General features: G+C 45.9%; 2 protein-coding genes and 1 long non-coding RNA gene across 11 annotated transcripts in view; 2 read left to right on the top strand and 1 right to left on the bottom strand.

Annotated features, from left to right (window-relative positions):
- Positions 1-4,582, top strand: part of DHRS3 (dehydrogenase/reductase 3) — a 28,434-nt gene extending 23,852 nt beyond the window's left edge. Inside the window, exons 6-7 of the mRNA XM_021542046.4 lie at positions 832-957; positions 2,095-4,582. Coding sequence (XP_021397721.2) covers positions 832-957; positions 2,095-2,179 — 211 coding nt within the window. The 3' untranslated portion in view covers positions 2,180-4,582. The remainder of the gene's footprint in view (positions 1-831; positions 958-2,094) is intronic.
- Positions 4,583-12,845: 8,263 nt separating this feature from the next.
- Positions 12,846-27,555, top strand: LOC146765671 (uncharacterized). The gene is made up of 2 exons (XR_014949803.1): positions 12,846-16,707; positions 24,854-27,555. It is a non-coding gene; the product is annotated as an uncharacterized LOC146765671 (long non-coding RNA).
- VPS13D (vacuolar protein sorting 13 homolog D) overlaps positions 26,564-27,786 on the bottom strand; it is a 98,085-nt gene continuing 96,862 nt past the window's right edge. For all 9 annotated transcript variants that reach the window (XM_085558936.1, XM_085558938.1, XM_085558941.1 and 6 more), the window contains one exon: positions 26,564-27,601. In XM_085558936.1, coding sequence (XP_085415062.1) covers positions 27,470-27,601 — 132 coding nt within the window. In that variant the 3' untranslated portion in view covers positions 26,564-27,469. The remainder of the gene's footprint in view (positions 27,602-27,786) is intronic.

The following is a 27,786-nucleotide window of genomic DNA, read 5'->3' on the forward strand; positions in this document are numbered from 1 at the left end:
TCCCTCAGTGTGCTGGGATATTCCTGCACCACCCTGAGCTGGGGGGACATTGGCTGCTGCTGAGAGAACTGGAAGCTGTTTTTCCCTGCATGTGTTCAAGCCATACCAGAAGAGGGAGGGGAAGCTATCTGCAATCGAGGTCATGCAAAAGGACCAGTCTACAAATTACTTGAGAATTAACAGTACAAGTTCCTTCTTTATTCACTAGAATACTTAATCCTTTCCCACTGAAAGGAGTGACAGCCACTTACTGAAGTGAGACTATCAGTACCTCCTTTTTACCCCTGTCCAAGAGAACAAGTAATGGCTGTCCAAATTAATCTTTTACAATGGGTAAAATAACCTTTAATAGAGACTGTGCTCTCTTAGTCAAGAAAATCTTCAGTGTCAAGCTATTGCAGGAGCTGGGAAAAGCCTTATGTTTGGTATTAAAAACAATGGATGAAAATATTTGTCTTTCACCTGTCAAGGATTTGAATCAAGCAAAGAGGAACAGGGAGTAAAAGGAAAAACACCATCACTGAAAAGACAGCATTTGGTATTGGTTTGCATTCAAATTAAGAAAAGCCCTGAATCAGGGCTCTGATTACTCTCAGCCACTTCTCCCTAAGGGCACCAACATGTACATTCTTAACTGTTTAGCTAACCCAGTAGTACTAGTTGGAACTGGGCTCTCTTTTGGGCTTTTTGGCTGGAACTGGAATTTAGAGACACAGCCTGTCCTGGGCATGTTTGAAGGCCAGTTACCAGCAACAACTTAGAGTAACAGGACTTGGATGCCTTAAAGAAGGAGCTTGGTTCACCTGTAATTATTTTCTTTTCTTTATTCAGGTTCCCTAGTCTTTTTCCTCCCCTGAAGCCAGAGACAGTGGCGAGGAGGACGGTGGAAGCTGTTCAGATGAATCAAGCCTTCCTGCTCCTTCCATGGACGATGCACGTCCTTGTTATCCTCAAAAGGTGAGTATTTCCTCTGCCCAGCAGCAGCCTGGCCCTGCAGGGAGGGTTGGCTCTGTGTCTGTTCCCTGAGGGAAAGCTCAGGCTGATGGAACTGCTCTCTCATCTCTTCCCTTGAAGGAAAGTCATGGAAGCAAAAGGGAGACACTTTATGACATAAATTCCCTTTGGAGATTGTATCTTTTTGTATAACCCCTGATGAAACCAGTTTTGTTACCAAAAATTGTATTCTTGAGGTGTAAACTGTATTTTTGTCTAGGGAATTTCATAATAATTACTTACACAGGTAGTTGATTGGGACTTATTAAGTAATTTCTTGTACTCCAGGCTTTTTGTTGTGACATCCCACCTGCATTTAGAGAGCATTGCCTCTGTTTCATCAGTGAAATTATTAAATCAATATTTTTGTGTATGATCAGGACTGAAATTTTAAGGTCCCTAAGGAAAAAAAAAATCCTAATTTCATATCCTGGAAGAATCACAGAGCAAGGACATTCACCACTGTGTTTCCATGACAGTTTGTACTAAAGCCTTTGGAAAAGCTGCTGCAGTCAGGAACTGAAACAAGGCAATAAGACTTCTGTGGAAAATAATTTCAGTATTGCATTTCAAACAAGAAAAAATAATTCACAGTAAATGCTTTGTTCTGAATGTAAAATTTGAAGTAAAAGTTCCCAGAAATTCTGTCAACAAGAAAAAGGGCTTTTTCATTTTATTGTAAGAATTAATAGATTATTTTCTATTACAGTAGCTGTCAGGAAATCAGGTCTCTATGCATACCTCAGGATAAGGAGGCCACATGCCTTGCACAGCCAGGTTAACCAGAGAATTCAGGTTAAATCTGTATATATCAGAGTATAGTATTTAGAAGGAATCAAACATCATGGTGTCTTCCAAGGTACAGCTTTTACAGCCTTTTTTGGATACATATTTCTGTAGAGAAAGAGTGACTGGATGGAAATTTCTCCGTGTAAGCCTCCCCACAGCAGGAAAGTGATGCCAGTTTTGTCTGTGTCTCTCACTAGCTGTTTTTTGAACATTTGTGTATTTATGTCCATAAATCCATATTTACATATTTCTCATTAGAACAGATTGAGGGGTTTGTCTCATCTGCTCCTTTTCTTTCTGCTTCCACACCAGCATTCTCCCCCAGGCAGCACTTGAAGAAATCCACAAGTTTTCTGGGAGCTACACCTGCATGAACACTTTTAAAGGACGAACATAGGCTGGCACAAGGACTGCTCTGCAGTGAACCCAGCACAAGCATGAAAATCCTACAGGACTGTAAATCAGCAAGTCTTGGCTTTCAGCCTGTTCATGTGACTTGTGCTGCTCTGAGGCAACACATTTCTTGCAGGTCATATCCATAGTAACATGACCTTTGCACAGGATTGAGTGAGTGGACTATGGACCCTTGGAAAGAAAGAACGGAAAGTGTGAAATGTTTCTATGATGTTTAATTCTTTAGAGTTTAATTGTTAAATCTACTCATAGTTTTAAGGGGTGATTTTTGGTTCTTAAGTGTCTGTGGGCTGTGTCAGTGGAGAGGCAGCACATCCCATCCCAAGCACACTTTGTGCCCTCTCTGCAGAGGAGCTGCCACTGGTTTCAGTTCAGCTCTTTGAATGGGGAACTTCAAAATTACTTTGAAGAACTAAAAGATATGGACACTTAGTGGACGCTTCCTTCTCTTTCTTCACTTTCCATCCCATGATGAAGCTGTTCCAGCACACACTGGGGAAGGAGCAAACCATGAAGCAATGTTTTCTTTGCTAAAGGCCACCCAGGACTTCTCTTTCTGGGCCCAAAAAAGCTGTTGTACTTCTCCTGGGGAGGCTGGACAGGAAGGCTCAGGCAGCAGAGCTGGGAGTTTAAGTAGTGGAAGATTTTTTTCTGACACTGAACTCACATGTGAAATTGTCATTCTGATTTTTTTTTTGTTGTTCATTTCTGATAAAATATAAATATATTTTTAGTGTTGATCCCAGATTGCCACACATGTAGGCACATTAGGGATGAACTAAATCTAGAACTCAAACTGCTTGTACAAACATACATTCACTGACATAATCCATGCAGAGGAAAATCCATTGTATCAACCTGCACAGTGAAGTGGAATAAGGCTCTAAGAGGCAATGCTGTTGTGCTCATGAGATGTGAAATTTGGGAGCACATTTAGCAGAGACCTGATTAAATGCATTTTGAATTCATCTGGGAATAAACCCATTCTGCTTTAGGGACATTGAATCAGGCACTGATCAGCCAAAAGTGATAAATATGCTTGGACTGAGGTGCCAGAAGCAGCTAGACATTATTTATTTTTGTAATGAAATATTCTCTTTGACAGCCTAGGAAGGGCAGCACTGCATTCCTATGCAAAATGCAGTGAGCAGCACATTGGAGCACTACTAACAGAGAAATTAATGTAATTCCAGTGTAGGAAGCAGCAAGTCCAACTGTAGACACCTGAATGAAGTGCCTCAAGGGTGGATGTGTGATTAAAGGAGTGAATTTAAGGCTCCTGACTTGAATTTTGAGCTTTTCTGTAGATGTCCTGTATGGCTTGGGGCAAAATGCATCATTTGAAGGAGCACCCTGACCTGCAAAACAGATATTTCTAGTGTTTCCCTACCTCAAAATTGCAAGTCTGACTACCTAAATATCTGTCAAAAGCTCAGCAAATTCAAATGCAACATGTTATAGAAAGGGAAAGCAGTATATGTTCATAGACCAAGAGGTTCTATACAAAAATTTAGATGAGGAAAAAGCCCATATGCCCCCCCAGTGTGTCGTCTTCTAAAAGACTTCAGAGGTACAGCAGCAGAGCTGTGAGCTCTGTTTAAAATACTCCTTTGGTTCTACCATGTAGAATGGAGACCTGCTGCTGAGATGCACGGGTGTGAATGTTAAAATCAGGTCTGACCTTGCTGCAGACCACTGGATTTCTCCTTCCTGGAGCTCTCCAGGAGGGAGATGCTGCCAGAAGTGCCAACCTTGGAGTCCCTCTGCCTGGGTGAGTGTTTGGAGGGGCTCTCCTGCCTGAGTCAGTGCAGAACTACAACCTGGAGCACTGGGACACCTCTGAGCATGTTTCTTGAAATGCAGTTTTCCTTGGAATTCCTGGATGTCTGAGGCTCTCTGGAGAGGATGAAAAGAAACTTCAATCTCTGTGATTTTGAGATCTGCCCTAATAGATGCTTCCAGCTTTATTTTTTGTCAGTTTTTTTTTGGTTTTTTTGAGAAGCCTATCTCACTGAAAAGTCAAGTGCCATGAGGGGAGAACTCTTCCAGGATCTGCCTGGAATATTGAAGGTACCAGGTTTATCAGGGGAGATTTGAGAGAGGAACTTCCCCTGGTGCTCTCTGATTGATTCCAGTTTCTCATTAATCCCAGCTGGGTGTGCCAGGTTTGTAGCTGCAAGTGCAATCAACTGTGGTGAAAGAGCAGTGTCCCCTTGAAATTAAACCTTTGTGCTGAGATTCTATTTATTGGTGACTTCCTAATGCAAAAATGAGGTAAAAACACACACTGGAATCCCCGTTCATCCCCAAATCCTGCCCCTTAAATAGATGTGCTCTTACTCTGCACCACACAAAAAATGTTCACTATCTCCAGAGTTGCTTTACACACGAAGTGCTGTTGATTTCTTTCTGATGAATATCACAGAATCACAGAATAATATAAACAAGTCAGGAGGTAGCTGAGCCTCATCATCTCTCTCCTCCCATGCCCAGAACTCCCTCTGCCTTCCCTCGGGGTCCCGGAGCGGACAGCGGGTCAAACAGCAGTCACAGTGGGGGAGAGGGTTGCAGCAAACTGAAAATAATCAGGAAAACATTAACTTTGCTTTTCAGATAGCAGGGAGGAGTTGGGTAAGAGAGTTCCTTCCCTGGTGAGTGTTGTGAGACAGGCCGAGCTCCATCGAGCAAGCGACTGCAAACGTGGATGGAGCCACTGAAGAGATTTTTTTTTTTTTTTAATAAAAAGTCTCCTCTGGAATGCCTGCTGAGCTCTGCTGGGACCTTCCCACAGAAGGGCACTGTTGGGTAATCTTGAAGTGCTGCAAATGTGGACAAGCTTTGTTGAAGCCTAAGGCCTTCTCTGAGGAATTTCCGCCCTTTGATTTACTTTAATTTTGATTTTCCCTGCTCTCTCTGCTGCCTCCTGCTCTCCACTGCACAATTATTTTTCTTTCCTTCTGTTTTCCTATGTCATCACTGCACTTTTCTGTGCCACCATCTTGAAGCCAGATGTCATAGGAGAGTCTGGTGTAAATGGAGATTGGGGTATCCATTTATTATCCTGCTGGAGGAATCCAGGTGAAGCTGCCGGAGCAGGTCAGAGGAGTGTCATAGGAAATTAGTTTTACTTGCTCCAAACTCTGAAGAAGTAAAAGAGTCCTCACTACAGCTCTTACACAGTATGTTGCTGCTGGTTTAAAATTTGAGTGATAGAGAAACATGAGCTGCTTTGGGATATGTTCCCCTGACCAAAAAAAAAAAAAAAAAAAAAAAAAAAAAAAAAAAAAAAAAGCCAAATTTAAATGTGAGGATTTTTCAGTTCAAGGTGACTTCAAGGGCTGCTGTTTATACAAAGTGATTTTCAGAATTGCCAAGGCAGGGCAGGGAGAGGAGGAGTCCTTTGTATAGGAATCTGATCTCTCATGTTGGATATTTCCTTTTGTGGTTTTTAATGAGAAAAAAGTGCACCCTCGGTGAACTTTAAAAAGGCTGTTCCAGCCATGTCCCTGCCAATGGCATGTTTTTAGCAGCATGACAAAAAGAAGTGGGCCCTGAAAATGGGAGCTGTACCCTCTCCACTCGCCCATTGTTCTGCTGAGGTTAAAAAGCAACAGAGTCTGTCCCTCGAGTTCTTCTAGAACTGCACAGAAAGTGCCTGGGCAAGTGATTCTGATGTTTGCAAAGAGAAACTTGTTGTACTTTTATGTAATGTGTTAATTAGTGTGGGTGGGTATGATCAGATCTAGTCTTGCAAGCCTTTCCGACAACTCCCTGAACACTCCCACCTTCAGATATTAACAGATAGCACTTGCCAGAGCTCCTAAAAACCCATAACAGACTTAATGCAGGCAGAGCATAAGTGGGTGCATGGATTCCAAAGAGAGCACATCTGCTTGTGGCAGACATTAATGTGGCCTAGTGCCTTCCTCGAGCTGAAATCCAACTGCTGAGAAAAGAATACAAGGATCATTTCTTTTGTTTTTATTTCTTCACTTGGATTAATCAATTTAATCTAGGTCACAGCCACTTTTTCGACAGTGCTGGTGCTTGAGTTTGGGGTAGAACAAGATTATGTCAAATGCAGTATTTTGCATTTTTACCAAGCACCAGCCCTGAGAATGAGATATTCTGCACTGTTTGCAGCTCTCACCTCCCCAGCACTAAAATCCTGGTATGTTTGGAGCCTGAGCAAACCTGTCAGTCACCAGCAGCAGTTGCATTCTCTGGGGAACTGAATCCTCCTTGGCCTAATGCTTTCCCAAAGGAGATGTTGAGCCATGGGTAGTGGCAGCCACAGATTCAGGGACTTGGAGAAAGACAAGAGGAGAAGCAGAACTTCACCTGCTCCCTGCAGCTCATTCTCTTCTATGCCGTGTTTCCTGGGAGGAGATGGAATTCGGATACTTCTTGTCCCCTTCACCACCTCTTCTACTGAGGTCACTCAGCAGCTTCCTTCACTACCTTCAGGAGGGGGAAGCTTCAGCACAAACCCCCCTGTGTGTCTTCCAAGGAGTTGGCTCAGCAGCTAAGGAGGGGCAGAGCAGACAGAGGCTGTTTGGGGGCTGAGCTGGCCCAGCTGCAGAGCACAGCTGGAAAACACAGGACACACCTGATTGTCCCCTGGAGCATCCCAGGCAGGAGTCCCTGCCCCTGTCATCTTCACTTCCAGCATCACACCCTCTCTTGTCCCTGTGACAGAGCCTGTGAGCAGAAACCCAGCCTGCCTGGACTGGAGACGCAAAAACCTCTGAGACAATTTGTATCTTCACACCTTCCCAAGGAGGACAAACTTACTATAAATTCCTTATGCTCACCTTTATTATGGGCATTGTGACACATTAGCACAGAAGAAAATTAAGGCAGATGTGTGATTCATTTTTATGCATCATATAATTATTTTTTTTCTGCATAAGACTAGAACAATTCCGCCTTAAATGAGGGGAGAAAGCACTGTAATTGGAGTTGGAGAGTGGCTGAAAAGCAGATGAGAATACAAAATAGAAGATAAGATGCAATCTTAGGGGGAGTGTGATGGCCCTAAACAGAGGCAAGATGCCACCTTACATCCCTGAAGTTACATAACAACAGAGGCGTGTGATTTCCAGCCAAATGCAAAGTCTCTAAAAGCAGCCCGTTGTCACTCCTGCTCATTCCAGTGGGTCACCATGCTCTAAAATACAGTCAATTAATTTTGTAGCTTGCTGGTACCTGACAGCTGACTCTTTTTTTGTTTGTTTGTTTGTTTGTTTGTTTTTTTGAGGGAGGGAAAGCAGCCCAACCATGTAAAAACAAGGGTCAGCTTGACTCACTTGCTCCAGCTGCAGAGGCCATCCATCATGTGTGGGTATTACAAGGACATGGTTCTCTGGCTTGTGTCACTAATCATCCTGACCTGGAGCTACTAGGTAGATGTGGTTCCATTTCCTATTTTTTTTTTTCTTAAGCAAAAGCATTTTTTAAATACAAGTTTTCTTTATCTGAGTTAGTTGCTTCTATATTGTACAGGCTTTTCACAGATAGGCATCCTAGACATGAAGTTTCCCTATCTGTGTTAATCAAATGATAATGAAAAGAATACAGAAATTAAGAGTTCCTGATAGAGATCTTCCTTCCCCAATCCATGTGGAACTAAGGAGAGGAACCCTGATGGAAGATCAATGCCTTTAATCAATCCTGCTGGCTTCTGTCTGAAAATGATCCTGCTTCCAAAATTGTCTTCCTGCAGGTCCCTGGGGCATTTGGCACTGAATTTGGTTTCCTGAACAGGTCACTAGCACAGTGCACTAGTAAAGACTGCACATACAGACTCCGAACAGATGGATTTAGATTTCTGGTCCCACAGGACAGTCTTGAAAAATCCCAGTTAAAGAAGGAGGTGACAGCAGGTAACCAGCACAAACCCAAGACTGGGGGAGGTCTCTGCTTGTCCATGGGTGCCAGAGAGCTCAGAGCACAGCTCCCACCTCCTGCCTCAGATCTGACCCCTGGCTGGACCCTTGGACCCCCACGTGCAAGCCCTGGGCATCAGGAGTTCATGAATTGAGACCTTCCTTAATTTTTTAGGTCAAACACTTTGGGGTGTGGCCACCACAGCTGCCCGTGGGCATCTCTGTTGATCTGATCAGTGTTCCCAGGCCTGGGCTGGCACATGGCAGCATTAACCTCAGCTGTGAGCAGATAAGGAGGCAATTCCTTGCCATTTTTTCCAGGAAAGTCAACTATTAGTGCATTTCTGCAGAGAGGACTGAAGTAAGTGCAGCTTTCTGGGGTGTTTTGGCAACATGAATACTGCTGTCACAGGGGATAAGAAAAAAGGGCTCATGTCAGAGGAGTGTTAACGAAGATAGAAATGGCAATAATGTCAATTTAAAAAAGTGATATCCAAACATATAATTGCTGTTCCCTGAGCCTGCTGGGAATGCTGATTCCCTGCAGACATGTCACACAGGAGCCAGTTCACTCCACAGGCTTACACCTCCTTCCACTCTGCCTGCCACAAGTAGCAGCAGAGGTGACAAGCTCATGATCTCTGCTCTCTCAACTGTTAAATGTAGCACAATAGGTGGTAAAAAAAGGAGAAATTAAATCAGAACAAAACAATTCTTTGGGTCAGTGTCAGCCTTAGAGACTGGAGCAGTCTCTCAGGTGCCAGAAAAAAGGAGCCACAGCAGCTCCTGCCTGATTCCTTGAGGTCTTGGGCCACATCTCCCCTTGTTAATGGCAATAAATGTGGAGGAATAGGTTTGATTCAATTCTGGGATTAAACAGAATCCCAGATCAGCTTGGCTCTCTGCTTTCCAGCAATAAAATACCTTATGTTCTTTTCTGAACTCCCATCAGAGCTGCAAATTCATGGAGAACACTTGTGGAGCCAGGCAATATTTTACTCCTGTTCTAAGGACAAAAGTACAAAAGACAGTGGAGAGAGACATGTGCTTTGCTGGCTGAATAGTCTGTAACTTTCAATATTCTGATATTTTTGACTATTCAGTAGAAGCAATCTGACATGTTTCTCAACTGTCTGCTATAGCCAAAAAAACTTCTTCACCCAGATCATCTATTATAATATTTTTGAATCCTAAACCACATTCATTTTCTCTGTTGTCCTCTTGTTTTAGCTGAGGTTTAACAAGCATGTTAATTAAATGATCAAATATAGCCTTGAATTTCTTTAGAAGTGATCCGATGCTGACGTGGAAGAATAAAAACCCCAGTGTTGATGTCCTGCAGCATAAGTTTCTACACATGTTAAGAAGCACCTAAATCATTTGCAAACAACTGTTTAATTGTGCAATAGAATGCTCTGCTTCCATCATCCCAGGGATACAGCACTGAGCCTCCTGATCTCATTCTGTTCTACACATGCAGAGTCAAAGCATCTTCATTCCAGTTTTAAAAATAAATAATGACAGACTTTTAAGTTTTCTTATGTAGAAACTTCTGCTTGCCTTTGAATTCAGGCAAGCACACACAGCTCTGACCTTAAATCAATTATGAACATAATATTAATTCTTTCACATTCTGAAGCCCAGGATTAGGAGCAGTTACACTTTCTGGCTGGAGATGCCACGTTTCCTGCGATGCAAAGTAGGAGGTAGAGTTGCAATCTTCAGAATTTCCCTTGAAAAACCTCTTCCCATTGCCAGCCAGAGTTGCCCGTGGCTGCTAAAGGCACAGAGCAGAGGAAGTTCCATTCCATCTTTGCCCTGACCTGAGTTCACTGGAGAAGAGCTGCTTTTGAATGAGCCACGGGAGCCATGCTGAGTTTATTTTAGTTGGGTTTATATTAGGTCTGATTTCTGCTGATCCCTTCATTTTTCATCATTTCATCTGTCTCTTGCAGTTGTTCCTGCTGGGGAGGGCTGAGTTTGGGGAGCTCCTGAGCCTGCAGATTGTTCCTCTCTGCACCCTCCCCTCGGGCAGTCCCTCACCTGTGCTGTGCACACCTTCTTAGACATTAACTCTGCAAAGTGCCCCAAAAAATCCCTCCAGGCTTGTTCCTTTGAAGGGTGGCTGAACCCCGGAGAGGTGTTAGTTCTGTTTGTAACTGCACATTCTGCTTAACACCTACGTGATCTGAATTGGAACTGGGAAGGACTGGGAGGGAGTGGGTGGCCAGAGCCTCACTTTGTGGTTAGAGGGGGAATCATAAGGTAAAAGTCATCTGTTGAAAAATAGAAACAAGCCCCAATACCCAGCACTGCTGTTTGGTTTCTTCTGACAATTTCATAAAGAAATAGTAAAATAGATTCTTTTCACAATCCTTCACAGTGTCCTTTTGCAGTCTGAGGTACACATCCTTTAAGGCTGGGTGAGCAACTTGTATTCCAGTGATCTTTATTACAGCCAGCAGCACTGCTTCACATGGGTAATTCTTGCTGTAAAATCAACCTGTTTTCTTTCAATGGATCACTTTTACATAGATTTCTTTCAGATTTTCATTTATCAAATATTTTATGCACATGATGGTTCTCAGCCAGTGATTTCCTTGCAAGCTGCTCACCCTAACTCCTGCTTTGAGTGCTTGCCATTCATTACTGTACAGCTTTCCTGGGGAACTGGCCATCCCCATCACATGGTGGCTTTGCTTTCTCCTGGCTGGATGCCCTCCAATCCCACAGAAAGCTTTCCAGGGGCTCCAGGATGTCTGCTGAAGACTGTGAGATGGCTTCTGGCAGCAGTGTTAATGCAAATGCATATTTGAGTATGTTCTCATGACATATTTCCAATCCTGGGATCAAAAACGTGCCTATAGACATTTTCAAGGGGAAAACCCCCTAACTTGGGATACTGTCAAATGTGCATTTTGCCTTTACTTGCAGCAGAAAGTTTTCACAGTTTGGTTTTGTTTCTTTCACTGGATTTGTCTCTCAGCCTCTGATCATCAAGGGAAAAATAATCACACTGGAAATCCTGCAAACAGTTCATGAAAATAAAAGTGACCTCCCAGCATCAGGGCATGGCGTATTTCCACATGAGGGGAATGGCACGATGGTATTTTGGGATTTGTGTTGCTGCATATTCACCCTTGGTTCATTTAAGAAATAAAGTGGACTAGAGTTGTGCTGCAGCTGAGGTCTGGGGAGTAAGGAAATGCAGGAAAAGCACTGCACAATATTTGACTCTCACCTGTGCCAGTTTGGCCCTGCCAGAGCACTTCCATTTGCTACAGACATAGAAAGGTGACACAGAAAATGGTACAGTCTCACCTGGTGTCACAAAATGAGATAATTTATTATTGTACTGCTGGTACAACCCTTAGGGCCACCCAAAAACCCTTTGGTAGCAGCTGACATCATGAGTTTCTCACCTGGCTGGGATTGCCAAAATCTGGCTCAGAAATCCCAACAAAAGATGGTATTTGTTCATGATCTACTGCTTGATTATTTCACTCTGTATGGACAAACCCTAGTGGCAGATCTCTAATTGGATTTTCACACTTGCCCTTGACTCATTGGAGTAGATTGCTGCTTCCTCTTAGTGCCATCATTACCACATTTCCATGCCTTAAACCAGAACAAGGCTTGGACACGTGGCCCTGTGGCTGCTGCTGCCCAGGGATGCTCTGGGAGAAGGGGGAAGGTACCTGCTGTGCTGAGCACAGAGGTTCTGAGGGTTTAATCACAGAAATGTTTGCTCAGTGGCACTCATGATGGGCTTTTTGCTTGGAACTTTGAGCAAACACAGCCTTTGTTTGCATTTTTCCGTGGGATTTGTTTACTGTTCATTTGTGCTGCACATGCTGTGAGAAATTAAGCCACTATGCCCATATTTTTTTTCTTTCTCCTGCTTTCATTCCTTCCCCCCCCCCAAAAAAAAATCCTTACAATTCCTTTCATTATTTGGTGTTAACAGGACAAAAGAAATAAATACTTGAAAGAAGATACAAGCTGTGTTTCTGTTTGACTTTGGAGCTGCTGTGGTAACCGAATACCAGTCTGCAAGGTCAGGAAAAGAAAGGAAGAAATAAGAAAACTGCCCAAAAGCTCAGACCATGGGGCTCATTGGCTTTTGCCCAGCAATTTCCAGCCACATGCCCCGAGAGCTGAGCAGTCACTCTGTAAATCTCGGAGTGTTTCATATAGTTTCCTTGTCATGTGGCCATTAAGTTTTATAACCTTTATATTTCAAGGGAAACAATGAACGTGAATTCCTTGGAAATGCCCTAATAGATCCCACATGTGAGCCACGGCTCGTGCTTTGGTTGCTCTGCAGGTTCTGGACCCTCCTGGGGATGCTTTTGGTGCTGGCTCGGAGCCCTGGATGTGCCTGGCCAAGGGACCCAACTCCTGTTTGGTGCTGAGGTCACTGTTCAGCCACTGTCTGTCTGTGTGTCTGTCTGTGTGTCTGTGTGTCTGTCTGAGCCCCTGGGGCTGCTCAGGGCCTGCAGGACATCCCACCCTGAGGACAAGGAAGCACCTCAGGGTCATAAATGGGCACAGAAGGCAAGGGAGAGGGAAAGGGAAAGGGAAAAAGGGAAAAAGGGAAAAAGGGAAAGGGAAAAAGGGAAAGGGAAAAAGGGAAAGGGAAAAAGGGAAAGGGAAAAGGGAAAAAGGGAAAAGGGAAAAGGGAAAGGGAAAGGGAAAGGGAAAGGGAAAGGGAAAGGGAAAGGGAAAGGGAAAGGGAAAGGATCACCAGCCCTGGATCCAGGATTGATCCAGTACTGGGATGTCATTCTGGTTTCAGCATGGATCCAGCTGCTTCAGTCCAGCTGATGGGATGTCCAGGATCCTGGGGACACCACCCAGGTTTCGGGGGTTCCCCTTTTATGGACAGGGTTTCCCATTGTCAGGATTGTTTCCTCACTTTCTATGCAGATCAGGTGTCACAGATGTTCTTTCAGACCTTTCTGAAAATGGCTCAGTGGTTTTGTGGGTCTCTGGTGATCTTGACCCCCCTTACAGTCCCTGCCCACTCCCCAAGCTCATTCCCGTGCTCCTGCTGTGCTTATCTCCAGGAGCTTGAACAAGGATGTTTGTCCCAGGAAAGTGCTGCCCTACCTCCACACGGGCCCTTCTCCAGCCACATCTTGTTCTTTCTCAGGCATGTTATCAACAACAGTCCTTGTTTGTGATCAACAACAATCCCTGCCTTGCAACAACAGCCCTTGGCTGGCTGCACAGCCACCCTGCTCTCAGGGTTTGACACACAGACATTTATCCTGGGTTCTGCAGCCCAGGGCTGGGGTGGGGCTCCAGTGGAACCTTTCAGAGCTGTGGGAAGGGCCGGGTCATGGAGAAACCCCAGAACCCCAAGGGATCCTCACCAGCTCATCAAAGCTCTCGGGGTCATGGGTTTCCCTGTCTTTGGCTTTAATTTAGAATCTCAGACTGTTCTGGATTGGAAGGGATTCCCAAGGGGGTCCTCCACTGAGCCCAACTCCTGAATGGCCTCTACAGGGACGGAAGCCACAGTTTGGTGTTATCAGCACCAGCTGGGCTGATCTCACCAATTCCTTTGTTCTGAGCATGGTTCCTGGATCTCTTGGTGTTGGCTCTGACCCTGAGCTGAGCCTGGTCTGACTCTGGGGTTGTGTCTGAGGGTCTGCCTGCAGTCATGGGGGGCAGAACTCAGCACCTCGGGAGTCTGAGAGGCTCAGGAGCTGAGGAACATGCCCGAGAGACTGAAAGGGTGACGTTCCAATTGCTGCCCTCTCACATTTTTATGATGTGATATGGTTTTTTGGGAGCAGGGGATGGAGGTTTTGGGGTTTGCATGTTTGTTGTGTTTTTTTTTTTTTGTTTTCCCCCACAAACAGAAGCCTCTAAGTTGGATACAGAGGATGGACAAGAGGCTACAGCTTTGAAGCTTGACCTGTTAATTGGCCTCCTGTGTTTTTAAAGTGAAAGTTGTGTCCCTCCAGGTTTTCACAAGCTCTTTCCTGTTATGAACAAACTTTGGGGTTTTGGGCTGAATTATTAAAATGGCTGCAGCAACTATGTGCAGTCCTTTTTTAAAATTAGATTATTCTTAAGCTGCACCTGTAAACAATTTGAGCTTCATTGTATTCAGCTTGTCTTTAATTATGCTGGTATGGCATCTTTTGAAGTGTTTTTGCTTTTCTGTGCCGTGGCTGGAAGGAGCAAGGAAGGATCTGTGGCGCTGAGCTCTGTGATTGACTTTCACCTGTTGTAACAATCCTGTTCCTTTTTATCCACCCATGGCTAATTCCAGCAGTTTTGAAGAGGCATTAAAATCCATAACAAAGGTTAAAGTCATAACAAATGATTCATTGTATGGAAATTATACGTTGTTAGTTATTTTATAGATTAATTATGTTGAGGGAGTGGTGAGAACCTGTGCTGGCCCTGCTGTTGAGGAATACAGGTACCAGGGGAGTGATGCCATGTGGGCTGAGGAGTTTTTGTGTATCTTCAGTTCACTTATGTAGTAGTTTGAAGTTTTATGTCTTCCTGACAACCTTATTTGGCCCTTCTCAGCAACTTTCATGCCTTGAAAACATGGAGCATTGGATGGGGAGGGTGCTGCTGGATCATACGCTTTGGTAACAGCCTGGGGTTTTTTATTTCAAAGTACTCTCTGTGAACTCTCTGTATTTTGCTACTTTGGTGTGGGAGTGGTGAAGTTTGGAATGGATGGTGTCACTAAATTAGTGACCACATCAGAGCTAGGCCAGTCTTCACTGCTTCCAGAGAAACGAAGCCATGTGTCAAGGCGAGGTTGTCTGCTGACCTAGAGAAACAAGTTTAATATTGTCCTTAGACCACAAGGAATTTCCACTTATTGTAAAGCTGTCAGACTGTTCCTGCCCTCCCTGTCAGTGGGACAGGAACTTTGTGTGTTCAGACACACTGAAATGGAGTTTTGGGCACTCTGATGATACAGACTGTAAAAATAATTATAATAATAATAATAAGTTGTTTGTGAGAGTCTCTCCTGGACCTGAGGCAGTTCAGGTGTATCACAGCTCTGAGGTTCTTTTGTCGGGTCAAAAATGATGAAATTAAGATTTACAGGAAACGTTTGTTCTGCTGCATTCACAGACTCTTAGGCACATCCCAAGTCACCCTCTCGGGGAGGCAGGGAGGTGAGAGCAGGGTGCCAGCAGGTGGGAATGGAGGTGTGGATTTTGGGGAGCCCGAGGTTAAACACCAAAGGGAGCAGCAGCTGCTCAGTGGAGCGGGCACAGCTCAGCAGGTTGGGTTTGTGCCTTGCTCTGAAGTTGTGCCCAGTTCATTGAGAAGCCCGTCACATACACTTTTTGTGCTGCCCTGAGGAGTGCTGGGAGCAGCCCTGAGCACAGCAGGAAAGCCAGGAGAGGCTGCCAGGAGAGCAGGCTCGGGGCAGGCTCTGCAGCACTTGCATCACCAGCCGGGCTCTGACGTGTGCAGCTGGAGGCTGCTCACAGAGCAGTGCCTGACCCCAGGGGCAATGCCAGGGCTTCTTGGCACCCATTCTTTGGGCACAGGGGCAGGGTGGGTGGCAAGCTGTAGATTACCAGGAAAGGGAAAGCGCACAGCAGCTTCTGAACAAGCCTTGGCTGCATTCTGCAGAGTGAGCAGCTTATGGATGCACAAAGATCTGTGGATCGGGGAATCCTGTTCTCCAGAGAGCTGCACTAGCATGTCTTGGTGCTCTCCAGCCTTTCCTCCACTGACTTTATGGGATTTGGGGTGAGAAAAGCCCTTTAGTGTCTCCCTGCTCATGTTCTGTGCCACTGCAGCTACTGCTCTCTGCTTTGCAAAATTTGACTTCGTCTCTCAGGTTCCTTTGGAGGATCTTGAGGTGCAGAAACGAGGTGATGGGTAACACAGCTGGCATCCTGGGGGCTGTGGGCGTGGGAGTTGTGTGCCAGGCCCCTGGCAGGGCTGCTGGGGGTCAGGGAAGCATCAGCAGCTCCTTTAGGAAGTGCTGCATCCTCGGGGGAGCTGCAGGGGAGGTGGAGGTGCCAGCCAGCCTTGGGAAGGCCGATGAGCTGGAGCACTGTGACAGGCAGCGTTGCTGACTGTGGGGCTTTTGTGTTTTGCTCTTGTCGAAGTTCAGAGCATAAATAATGATTTTCTGCGCCGTGCTCAGGCTCGGCTGTGTGTCCCAGCCCCCCTCCCCTCGGCAGGGTCAGGGAGAAGGGAATTGCAGGCGGTGTCTTTGGCTGACATGAACCCGCTGGGGAGGGATGAGAGGAAGGGGGTCTTGGGGGCTGGGTTCAGAGCAAGGTTAGCCAAATATCGGATAAATTAGGCAAGAGAAACAGACAGCTCAGCTTGCAGTGAACTTTTCACCCAGCTAACCTGTTCCTCACCCTGCCTTGCACAGGTGGAGTGCCACTGGAGCACAGCCCCTGCTCTCCCTGCCTCCCTTCTTGCTGGGGTGAGGCATGGCCAAGGGGAGAGCTGGAACTGCTTTGAATCCAAGAAATATCACAGCTCTGATTTCTGTTACAAGAACCCTGAAGTTAACACCACTAATTGCTGCAGGGTGAATGAGGACTGATGATTACTGGTCACAGAGGACTGGGAAGAAATTCCATACTGGAGAGGGCAAGGAACAAATGTGAGTGTCTAAACAGCGATGATTAGAGATTCTTTGTGGGAAAACACAAGACTGGTGGGAATTCTGGTGTTTATTTCTCTGACTTTTCTTCTGCATTTGCAGTGCGAGTAAATACAAATAATTGCTGACAGATGTTGTAAAAACACAGCATTATGCTAACCAGTAAGGTGAATTTTTTTAGGTTAATAATAGATCCTGATAACTCAACGTGGTGTACTTGGCTCAAACTCACATTACCTTGTTGAAATGGGCTGTGCTCCAGATGCATGTGTGGAACCAAGTGCTGGACTTCTTCTCTTGACCCTTCCCTAAATCCCCACGGGCTCCACTCCCTCCTCCCCAGAAAGCTCCAGGCAAATTAAAGTTCCTGGGGTTTAAGTAGTTGCTTCATCACAATCAGTGCGTAGTGATGAGGCCTGACTTTTTTTTTTTTTTTTCTTAAACCATATCTCTGGTTTGTCAGGTCTGTTGGAGAGCAGTACTTGTATTGCTTCAATCTTGGGTTGGAAACCACCGTGTTGAAATAGCAACTCTAAGATTCTCTAATCTTCCTTTTCCCTTTCATCATAGGTAAGGAAGGTCTGAAACCAATAGCAGCTCTCTAATGCACAGTATTTCCAGCAGCCAAGTCCTATATTTTTCTCTGTGTGTGCCTAAATTCCATAAAAGTCCAAAAAATTTAATTAAAAAGTGTTGTAGAACCCTCTGAAGAAACTCTTTCTGGCAGTGCACTTCTGGATGGTGGGTGCTGGGAGCTCTGTGAAAAGGGAAGAGCAACCCGGAGATAATCCTGACTTCAGGAAGATAAGATCCTTCCTGGAGCAGTGAATGATTTCAGCTGTGCCTCCTGCTCTGCTCCACACACAGGGATGGTTTGCACCCCATTTTGGATCTGGGAAGTTCTTTGAACTCAATATAAATGTCTGTTGACACCCAGCTCCTCAGCCACTGCCAGCTTTAGTGACTGGCTGCAAAGGAGCACTGTGAGCATTTTGCCCACAGGTGAGAAGCAAACATGGATTGGGTGATGAAGGTGTTTTATGGTGGCAGAAAATGCCAATGGTTCTGCAGTTTGGGAAGGTGTGGAGAAAGGGATAAGGACTGTGATGTGGTTACTGTTTAGTTCCTGAGCCTGCTGATGCTGCTGGTTGTTGATCCAGGTTTTTTTTTTTCCTTCTCCTGCAGTTGTTTAAGAAGGTAAAAGGAATTGAGATGTGCACAAGGCAGCACCACCTCTGCTGCCCCTTGCCCTGCAAGGATGGGAGCTCTTGGGTGGGTTTGATGAGCCCAGAGAACAGATTCTGTTCAAACTCACTCTGTTGTTGGCTTGGTTTGGGCTGTTGTGTTGCTCTGCTTTGGGTTTGCTCCCTCAGGATGGTTCTGGCTGGCTGATTTTACAACCTGCAGCTTCAAATAGAAATTCCACCCTGGGGAGGGGACAGGGCAAGGACAAGGTCAGGGGTCATCAGATAAGTGAGGCTACTCCTTCTCCAGCAGTTCAGGCAGATTCATCAGAGCTCTGAGTGACATCAGAATCTTGCCAAAGACAAATTTGCCTGTCTGATCTGTCTGAGTGTGTATTCCCCACAAACCTTGCTCCCTTTTTGATGTGCTGATGAACTTTCCCAGACCTGTTTGGCCAATCCCACCGTGGCTCCAAACCCCTGTCACAGCAGACTGGTGGCTTCTCCTGTATTTTTTTACTGCCCTTTGAGCGACATCATTTAAAAGATGAGTCTCTGAGATGATTCATACCAAAAGAGATCTAATAATTGTTACCAGTTATTCAGATCAGTGTTACTGATTTCCCACATCCTCCCACTGGTCCCTTGAGCTCCCCCACCCACTCGTTTTCCCTAATATTTCCCAGGCTTTCTGGCTGGAGGCTCAGGATGCCTCTTCTGTGTTAAGGTGTGAGCGTCTGGCTCTCCCCAGAGGAATATTTGGCGTTTGGCTGCAGAAGTTTGGGATCTGCATGGGCAGATCCCAGCTGGAGTGGGGCAGGGAGGTGGAGGGACCCCTGGCAGCTCCAGGGAAGCTTCCCATGGTGTTTGTGGCACATCCCTGAGCCCTGGGCTGTGCTGGCAGCTCTGGGGTGGCCAGGTGAAGCTGGCTGGGTGCTGGCTCTGCAGAGCAAGGGAAACAGCCTTCACCCTTCCTATTTATTAGCACCAGGGATGGGTTTTTGGTCTGACTGACGTTATTGGGGTGTGGGAGAGTCATTAGTTTGAAATTTGTGGTACAAAAATTCTTATACTGGAAGTAAAGAGCCCCTTCTGTTGTGAAGCTCATTTGCTCACTCTTGGTGGGATGGCAAGTACCAAAAATTACAGTGTTCTCCCTAGTATTTGAGGGAAATTCTTTACTTTGCAGACAGTGACAAGGAGAGTGAAGGGATATTGAGGAAACAGGTCACAGAGATAGTGAGCAGAGGACCACTTTGGATGACTAAAAAAATTGGTTCATTTCCTAGACTTTTTTTAAAGGAAAAATAACCCTTTGAGGTTTTCCTGTAGAGGAGATATGAGGATATTGAATGTTTAGAATATTAAAGAAAGGTATCTATCATATAACCCAGGCCTCACACAGGATTCCCAGATATTCTAGTGAATTTCTGGGTTATATTGGTGCAAATAAGTAAGATGATGAGAAGGCCTGTGGCTTGTTGGGCCTGATTGTGCAGCAGTGAAGCTCATCCCCAGGGAGTTTTCTTCTGGAGGGGATTGGGGCTGAGCTGTTCCCTTTGCAGGGGGAGCCCTGTGTGTGCTGAGCAGAATGAGAGCGGCAGAGAACCTTTCCTCCTTCCTTCAATATGAGGATACTGAATGTTTAGAATATCAAATAAAAGTATCTATCATATAACCCAGGCCTCACACAGGATTCCCAGATATTCTAGTGAATTTCTGGGTTATATTGGTGCAAATAAGCAAGATGATGAGAAGGCCTGTGGCTTGTTGGGCCTGATTGTGCAGCAGTGAAGCTCATCCCCAGGGAGTTTTCTTCTGGAGGGGATTGGGGGATTGAGAGCCCTGTGTGTGCTGAGCAGGATGAGAGAGGCAGAGAACCTTTCCTCCTTCCTTCAGGGGATTTTTGGCTGCTCTTGTGTGGGTGGTGGGGCTGGCACTGCAGCCTCTGCCGGGCAGCTGAGGGGAAGCAAAGCTTGGCATGACCTTTGTTATTTATGAACATTTCGCAGCCCCCTGGAGAAGGAGCTTTGGGAGCTCGTGGGCCGGCGGTGAGGGCCGGGAAGCAGCAAATCCATTGTGCTGCGCTGACAGAAAGATCCTGTTACAACACACTTCAGCTGCCAACTTGCTGCAGTCACTCAATCCATCACGGTGGGCTGGGGGATCGCGAGCCAGTGAAACTCAGCCTGGCGTGTTATTTTAGTCTTACATGGACTGTGAGATAAACGGGGCATGAACCGGCCCCCTGGCAGGGGGTCGACCCCCGGCGCCCTCATTAAAGTGCCAATCAAAAAGAGTAATGGGAGGGGGAATGGAAAACTGGCTCCTCCAGCCCCGGCGACTTGCACAGGCCAAGGGAAATATTTCTGTTTTGAGCAGCAGCCAGGCCTCCAGAAGCGCTCCCCGCTTGTGAGCGCCGAGGTGGGGGACGCTGTGCCCGGGGATGGCTGCGAGGGCACCTGGGCAGGCCCTGGTGCGGCTCCTGCGGCTGCACGGGCCAGGATGGAGCCCACGGGCACTCAGGATGGGTTTGTGCCAGGATGGAGCCCACGGGCACTCAGGATGGGTTTGTGCCAGGATGGCGCCCACGGGCACTCACTCACGATGGGTTTGTGCCAGGATGGAGCCCACGGGGACTCAGGATGGGTTTGTGCCAGGATGGAGCCCACGGGCACTCACGATGGGGTTTGTGCCAGGATGGAGCCCACGGGCACTCAGGATGGGGTTTGTGCCAGGATGGAGCCCATGGGCACTCACTCAGGATGGGTTTGTGCCAGGATGGAGCCCACAGGCACTCACTCAGGATGGGTTTGTGCCAGGATGGAGCCCACGGGCACTCAGGATGGGTTTGTGCCAGGATGGAGCCCACGGGCACTCACTCAGGATGGGTTTGTGCCAGGATGGAGCCCACGGGCACTCAGGATGGGTTTGTGCCAGGATGGAGCCCATGGGCACTCAGGATGGGGTTTGTGCCAGGATGGAGCCCACGGGCACTCACTCAGGATGGGTTTTGTGCCAGGATGGAGCCCACGGGCACTCAGGATGGGTTTGTGCCAGGATGGAGCCCACGGGCACTCAGGATGGGTTTGTGCCAGGATGGAGCCCACGGGCACTCACTCAGGATGGGTTTGTGCCAGGATGGAGCCCATGGGCACTCACTCAGGATGGGGTTTGTGCCAGGATGGCGCCCACGGGCACTCAGGATGGGTTTTGTGCCAGGATGGAGCCCAGCTCAGCGCTGGTGTGGGGAAGCCGCAGTGGAAGCTCGGCACCAGGAGCCTCGGTGGCTTTTTTGTGTCCAGGGTGTGGATGTGGAGTGCTGTGCTCCGTGGGGTTCTTCCCACTGGAACCCTCAGCAAATGGACGCTGGATCATCCTGGAGTGAATGCAGGAGCAGTGCTGAGTGTCACCCTCCCTGAGCTCTGCTGTGACCATGGCTGCTGGGCTTTGGGACCAGGGAGCTCCCAGCGCTGCTGTGGAATTCCTGGGAGGCCCAAGATGTGTTCTGGGTGATATCTAAATACATGTTCTGTTCTGGTGATGTCTAACTACATGTTCTGTTCTGATGATGTCTAAATACATGTTCTGTTCTGGGTGATGTCTAGATACATATTCTGTTCTGATGATGTCTAAATACATATTCTGTTCTGATGATGTCTAAATACATGTTCTGTTCTGGTGATGTCTAAATGCATGTTCTGTTCTGGGTGATGTCTAAATACATATTCTGTTCTGGTGATGTCTAAATACATGTTCTGTTCTGGGTGATGTCTAAATACATGTTCTGTTCTGGGTGATGTCTAAATACATGTTCTGTTCTGGTGATGTCTAAATACATGTTCTGTTCTGGTGATGTCTAAATACATGTTCTGTTCTGATGATGTCTAAATGCATGTTCTGTTCTGGGTGATGTCTAAATACATGTTCTGTTCTGGGTGATGTCTAAATGCATGTTCTTCTCCATGTTGATTTCCCTCTGGGGTGTGCTCAAAGGAGAGGGGAAAAGGTGTCTGTAGAAAGAAAGGTGAGTGAAGCTTTACCGTGTAATGTGGATTTTTATTGTTAGAAATCAGGAAGCTGAAAGTGGGGGAGTTGGCTCTTAAACCTGCTTATAAATGTCAGCTCTGGTGTGATCTCAGTGTGATTATGACCTTCACAGCTGTTTATTTTCACTCAAAAGGTTTTATCAACAGCACAGAATTTCTCCAGGTAGATACTGGTCTGATTTAAAAAATATATATGTATTTTATGGACAGGATCAACAGTTGGGATTTGAGCTAGTGAAGCAAAATGTGTGAGAAGCAATATCAAGGAATGACAACTGCCACAGAACAAGGAGATCCCTTGTGAAGGTGACATTTTATTGTCTACTGAGGCTGGTACATGTTGGAGGCACCCAGTAGGGAGAGGAAGGAAATTTATCCAGGTCTGGAGCCCTCAGCACAGGACAGACATGGAAGAGATCCAGAGGAGACCACAGAGGTGCTCCAAAGGCTGGAGCTCCTCTGGAGCCAGGCTGAGAGCTGGAGGTTACCAGCCTGGAGTGGAGAAGGCTCCAAGGAGGCCTTAGAGCCCCTTCCATTATTTCAAGAGGCCTTACCAGAAAGATTGAGATAAACCTTTCAGCAGGGCCTGCAGCTATAAGAGAAGGGAAAGTGGTCTTAAAGTAAAGGAGAGTAGGCTCAGAGCAGATATAAGGAAGAAAATTCTGCAATGAAGATGAGGCACAGTCACAGGTTGCCCAGAGCAGTGGTAGATCCATGGAAACATCCAAGCCAAATAATTCTATGACTATAAATAGCATGATTGGAGTCAGCTTTGTGCTGAGCCAGGTCAGAAATAATGATTGTACTGTTTATGCACAAAATTCTAGAACATTTGCCTGTCTGAACTGGGGGCCGTCTCTGGATAATCCTTTGAAGGATCGTGCAAGTCCTATTATACCACAAATAAATATCTGTTCTGGCATAGAAGGCAGTGCTGAATAGAATATTCACATTTCTGGGATGTTTACCTCAAATATTGTTTCCTTCATACTTTGAGATTCAAACAAATCTAGAAAAAGGATGAATGGGAGGGCCCAGAATTGCCCACTGGCAGAGGGGAGACATCAGTGGTGATGCTCCTGCTGTAGGGGCCTTGCCTTGCCAAAAGAAGGCTGGGAGGAGTTTGGTCATGCAAATGGTGAGTTATTTGTAAAAATTATTTTATTCTTCACCTCCCATTAAACCTGCATGCACGCACAGGTTTTTTGCTACATCATTATTTTGATACCCGGTGGTTTGTACGGCTGGATTCCGTTGTTTGCCAAGGGCCTTGGAGCAACAGTCCTTAGGAATGGTGAGTCACCCTCCTGGGGCAGAGCAAATGTTTGCTTTTGCAGTGTCTGGAGTGCTGAGGGATAGCTGGTATGATGGATTTCTCCTTTATTTATTAGAATTCCTCTGCAGCTGCAGCATGCAGGGGACTTTTTTTTTTTTTTTTTTTTTTGCTGGCATTATCAGAACCCATTGTTCTGCAGCTCCCATCCACAGCCCTTGTCCTCTGGGTGACCCAGCCATTTATCCAAAATGGAAATGCACATGGAAGCTGTTTACTTGGCCCATGGCCTTTCAGTGCTTTTGAGTCAGCCCAGAGCAGGCCTGAAGCACAGGGTTGCTTTGTGCTGAGCACAGGGAAGAAAACCCAAAAACCCAAACATGCTCAGCCAACCCCTGTGATACTGTGCTATGTATAAATGATGAATTAGTGGCACAGGTTGCCCAGAGAAGCTGTGGCTGCCTCATCCTTGGAAATGTCCAAGGCCAGGTTGGATGGGGCTTGGAGCAACCTGGGACAGTGGAAGGGATCCCTGCCCATGGCAGTGGGAGGATGGGTTGGATTTTAAGGTCCCTTCCCACCCAAACCAGTCTGGGATTTTGGGATTCTGCTGCTCTGTTCATCATGTTCATCACCCCAGGCCCTGAGCAGAGCTGACCCCTGTAAGGGAACTGCAGTTTGCACCCACAGCATTTGTTTTTCTGGCCAAAAAATGTGCTGTGGTTCTACTAAGCAAAACAATATGACTGGTTTTCCCCCAGTGTTTGTCAGTGGTTAATGAGTAACCTTTTCTTTCTGGCAGGAATCCTTGTCAGATTCTGCCCTCTCCTGCACCCGAGGCACAAGGCACGAGCAGGGCTGGTCACAGCCCCAGCTGGGGCTGACTTTGCCTCTCATTCTCCCATTCCAGGAACTCTGAGGCTGGAAAACTCCATGGTTCGGTCAAACTGCTCTGGGTCCTGTTAACAAAACATTTTCTCGGCCAGGGATGGTTCTGGCAGGGGAAAGCAGATGGGTTTGTGCTGCCCTGAGCCCTCTGTCAAAGCTGTCAGAGCAGCTGGGAGGCCACCAGCAGCTGCAAGAAATGGGCTGCAAGAAAGTCAAACCTGTAAGGGAAAGGGAGTTGGAAGTGCTTTGTCCCAGTCCTGCATTTGATAAAATTAAGCAACATAATGTGGAGGAAGAGTGTGCTGTCAAGCTGGAATGCTGCAGCAATCCAAACTGGAGTCTGAAGCTCTGGGCAAATTTTATTATGTTATTATTTTATTTTAATTATTTTATTTTTGTATTATTTCTTATTATTTTATTGTATTGTATTTATTTTCAGAAAATAAAGGTTGTTCTTTCTTTGCAACAACCCTGCTTTTAGGAGGGTGGAATAGAGGAGTTTGAAACACAGCCTTTGCTTTTAATGAGAATTTTGAAGTATATGTACATTTGGGGGTGGGTGTATATATTTAAAGTAGTACAGGTGCATACACGTGCACAGTGTTATTGCCAGATGAAAATTTGTATAAATGGATTTTGAGCAATTTGACTTAATTCAGATGTGCTTTGATTTTGCTTTTTTTTTTTTCTTTCTTTATCTAAGCAACAACCTGTAATCTAGAGAGTATATTCACTGAATCCTGATTTTTCAGTAGGAAGTACCAAAGATGAAGCCATTGTGAGCAGCAAATCAAGGCAGGTTCCTCTGAGAAGGAAAACAGAGCAAGGGCTGGGAGGATTTGTCAGCCCAGTGGGTTGTGCACTGGAGGAAGCAGGTTTGTATTAAACAGTGCTTTAGAGAGAAAAAGAAATTTAAAAAATATATATAGTTGGGCTAAGATGTTACAAAGTATTTTATTGACGAGAAAATAGATAAATGTTGAAAAGCACCGTGCAGTTTAGGAAATGAGATAGTGAAGAGATCAAAAGGTCCCTGTCACTGGGAAATGTCTGATTATTTCACTGGTTTGAGATGGGGCCCATTTAGCCACTTAGCTTCTCCCCACAAAAATGCAAACACTGCACTGCTTTGGGAAGCAGCCTTTGGGACTGGAGCTGCTCAGATGGATCTCACTGAGCTTCTGGGACTCTGGAGGAGCAGAGGGAGGGAAGGGTGTTGGTCAGGTCTGCCCCGTGCTCCCATCACTGCAGGAACCCCTCAGGCTGTAGGAGCTGCTGGGAACAGCATCACTCATGATCAAGCAATGGTGGCAGGGAAAAGGGGTTTTCACTGTGAATGTGCCACAGGCGCAGGACACACAGAACTGCAGCCCTGGAGTCTAAAATTTAGTAATTTAGTTTCTTTTTCCCAGTTACTTTCATGCCTTGAGAAAGTGAAGACATTCCCTGTCTCAGGAGAGGGCAGCCAATGATGCCTGAGTCCTGGGGTCAGAGCTGGTCAGTTCTGGGGTGGGGTGGGGCTGGTTCAGCAGGGACAGTGTGGACACTGCCCCTGGAGTTTTCACCTTTGCAGGAGCACTGGAGTGGAACTGTGGGCCAGGGAAAAGGGCAAGGGGGGAGAGGACAGGAGGAGAATGCAGAAAAGGGGAGGGCGGGAAAAGGGGGAGAAGGACAGTAAAGAGGTGGAAAGGATGGGAAAAGGAAGGAAAAGGAAGGACAGGAAAGGATGTGATGGGGTAAAGGGGATGAGAGGACTGGGAAACAGGCAAGGAGAGGGGAGGAGAGTAGAGAAGAAGACACAGAAAGGTGTCATTCCTGTGCTGTGTGGTCTCCCTACCAGTTAGAGACAGTTCTTCCTTCCTGCCCCTGCTGAGTTTTTATTTCATCTGCCCTTTATTACACCTTGACAGGTTTTTTTAAGGCAATAACCTTACAGACTATTACACCTGGACAGGTTTTTTCACACAGATGGCTCTCTGAGTTCAGGGCACTCCAAGGGTGCCACTGTTCAGTGACTGCTCTGGTGTTTGCACATCATCTCCTCATGGATGGTCACAGACCCCAAGTACTCCATCCATCCCCTGAAGGGCTCAACACAGCAGTGAGAACTACTCCTTGCTTTCCCTCCCCACCTTTAGCAGCACAGTATTTTACAAGAGCTCAGAAATGGTTTCACTCTAACCTTCAGCATCAAAATATTCCCATGTGTCTTCATGAAAGGACTTTACCTTCAAATTACTTGATCTTTTAAAAGGTCTGCTTACACTGAATCAAAAGGTTTATGAAGTCACACTAAAATGTAGGTTACTCAGCAGAGTTGTGTCTTCATACCCAAACCTGGCCCCTCCAAGGAGTAAAAGTGAGACATTAAGGGTTCCAGTTCCTCTGGGTTAAGAGCACTCATTCCTCCCTCTTCAGTGTGGTCACAGTTAATGAGACAAATACCAATGTGGTGTACAACATTGGGGAAAAAAATTGTTGTTTTTATTATTTAGAAGTTTACTTCTCAAGATACTGTGAATTCCAACAAGCTGGTAGTCTCCTCTCCCCCCACCCTTCATCCACCTGAAGGAAGGAAAAAACTTGAAGTTAAAGGTTCAATTTCCAAGGCTGTCAGTGTTTCTGGTAAACAGAAAATCCTTAATTTCCAAATCTTAACTGCTTCAAAAAGAAGTCAGAAAGGAGGCTTTGAGATGCAGACTGTGAATGCAAAATGGAATCTTCCCTGTATTATTTACCAAAATACAATTTTTTTTTTTGTTCAAAAAGAGGCTGACATTTCAGTGCAAGACCAGGTCTCCTGTATTTACCTGTATTAGTGAGTTAAGAGAAAAAAACAACAAAAAGTCCACCAAACAACCCAACCAATGCCCCCTAATCACAGTGTTAATGCACCCTATTCATGGTGTTAAAGCTCTAAACCACAGGACACCTGTGCTCCAAAAGCTAAAATTAATTATTGATTTTATTTTTAAAGGTTTATCTACATTCCTGCACTGAAAATCATTTTTCTCAAGGCAATAAAAAAAGACATAGAGAAGGGCTTCTGTCAGGTAGTGCAGTACGACTCAGTAGAGCTCCTTTAATTTCTTTACACAGTAAACAGACTCATATTTATACCAACACCCGCTGCCCGGCATATTTACATGGACACTTGTACATATATACATGTTAGCAAAATACAGGGCTTCTCCCAGACCCAAAGCTGTGTCAGCTACACCTCTGTTATACAGCTAGTGCTTAAAAAATAAAAGCCACCCCTTTTGTTCTCTCTAAATACTAAAATTGTATTTTTTCCTTCTCTAGTCACACAGTCCTGGCTCCAGCCTGGTACCTGCAGCTCTTTCTGGCAGTGAGGAAATGGATTTTCAAGAGTCCAGCTCGAGTTGCTCTTGATTTTCACTAAGTCTCAGCATCAGCTGCTGCTCATAATAAAGGCTCTTTGCATAGTTGATTTCTTGGGACACCTTTACTGCCAGAGCTTCTGATTTCACTTTCACCTGCAGAAAGAAAGGGGATTTTTCTTAATGTACTCCTCCTGTCAGCTAAAACACAGTAGATTTTAGGTTTAAAGTAAGGGACAGAAAGGTTTCGGTGGAGTTTCCTTCTCAGCACTTAGGTTGGAGCAAGGAAGAAGCGTGAAGGAGCAGGTACACACAGATATTCAAGGGTGAGAGCAGGAACA

Source organism: Lonchura striata, chromosome 21 (assembly GCF_050655825.1).
Source record: "Lonchura striata isolate lonStrDom1 chromosome 21, ASM5065582v1, whole genome shotgun sequence".
Classification (NCBI taxonomy): Eukaryota; Metazoa; Chordata; class Aves; order Passeriformes; family Estrildidae; genus Lonchura; species Lonchura striata.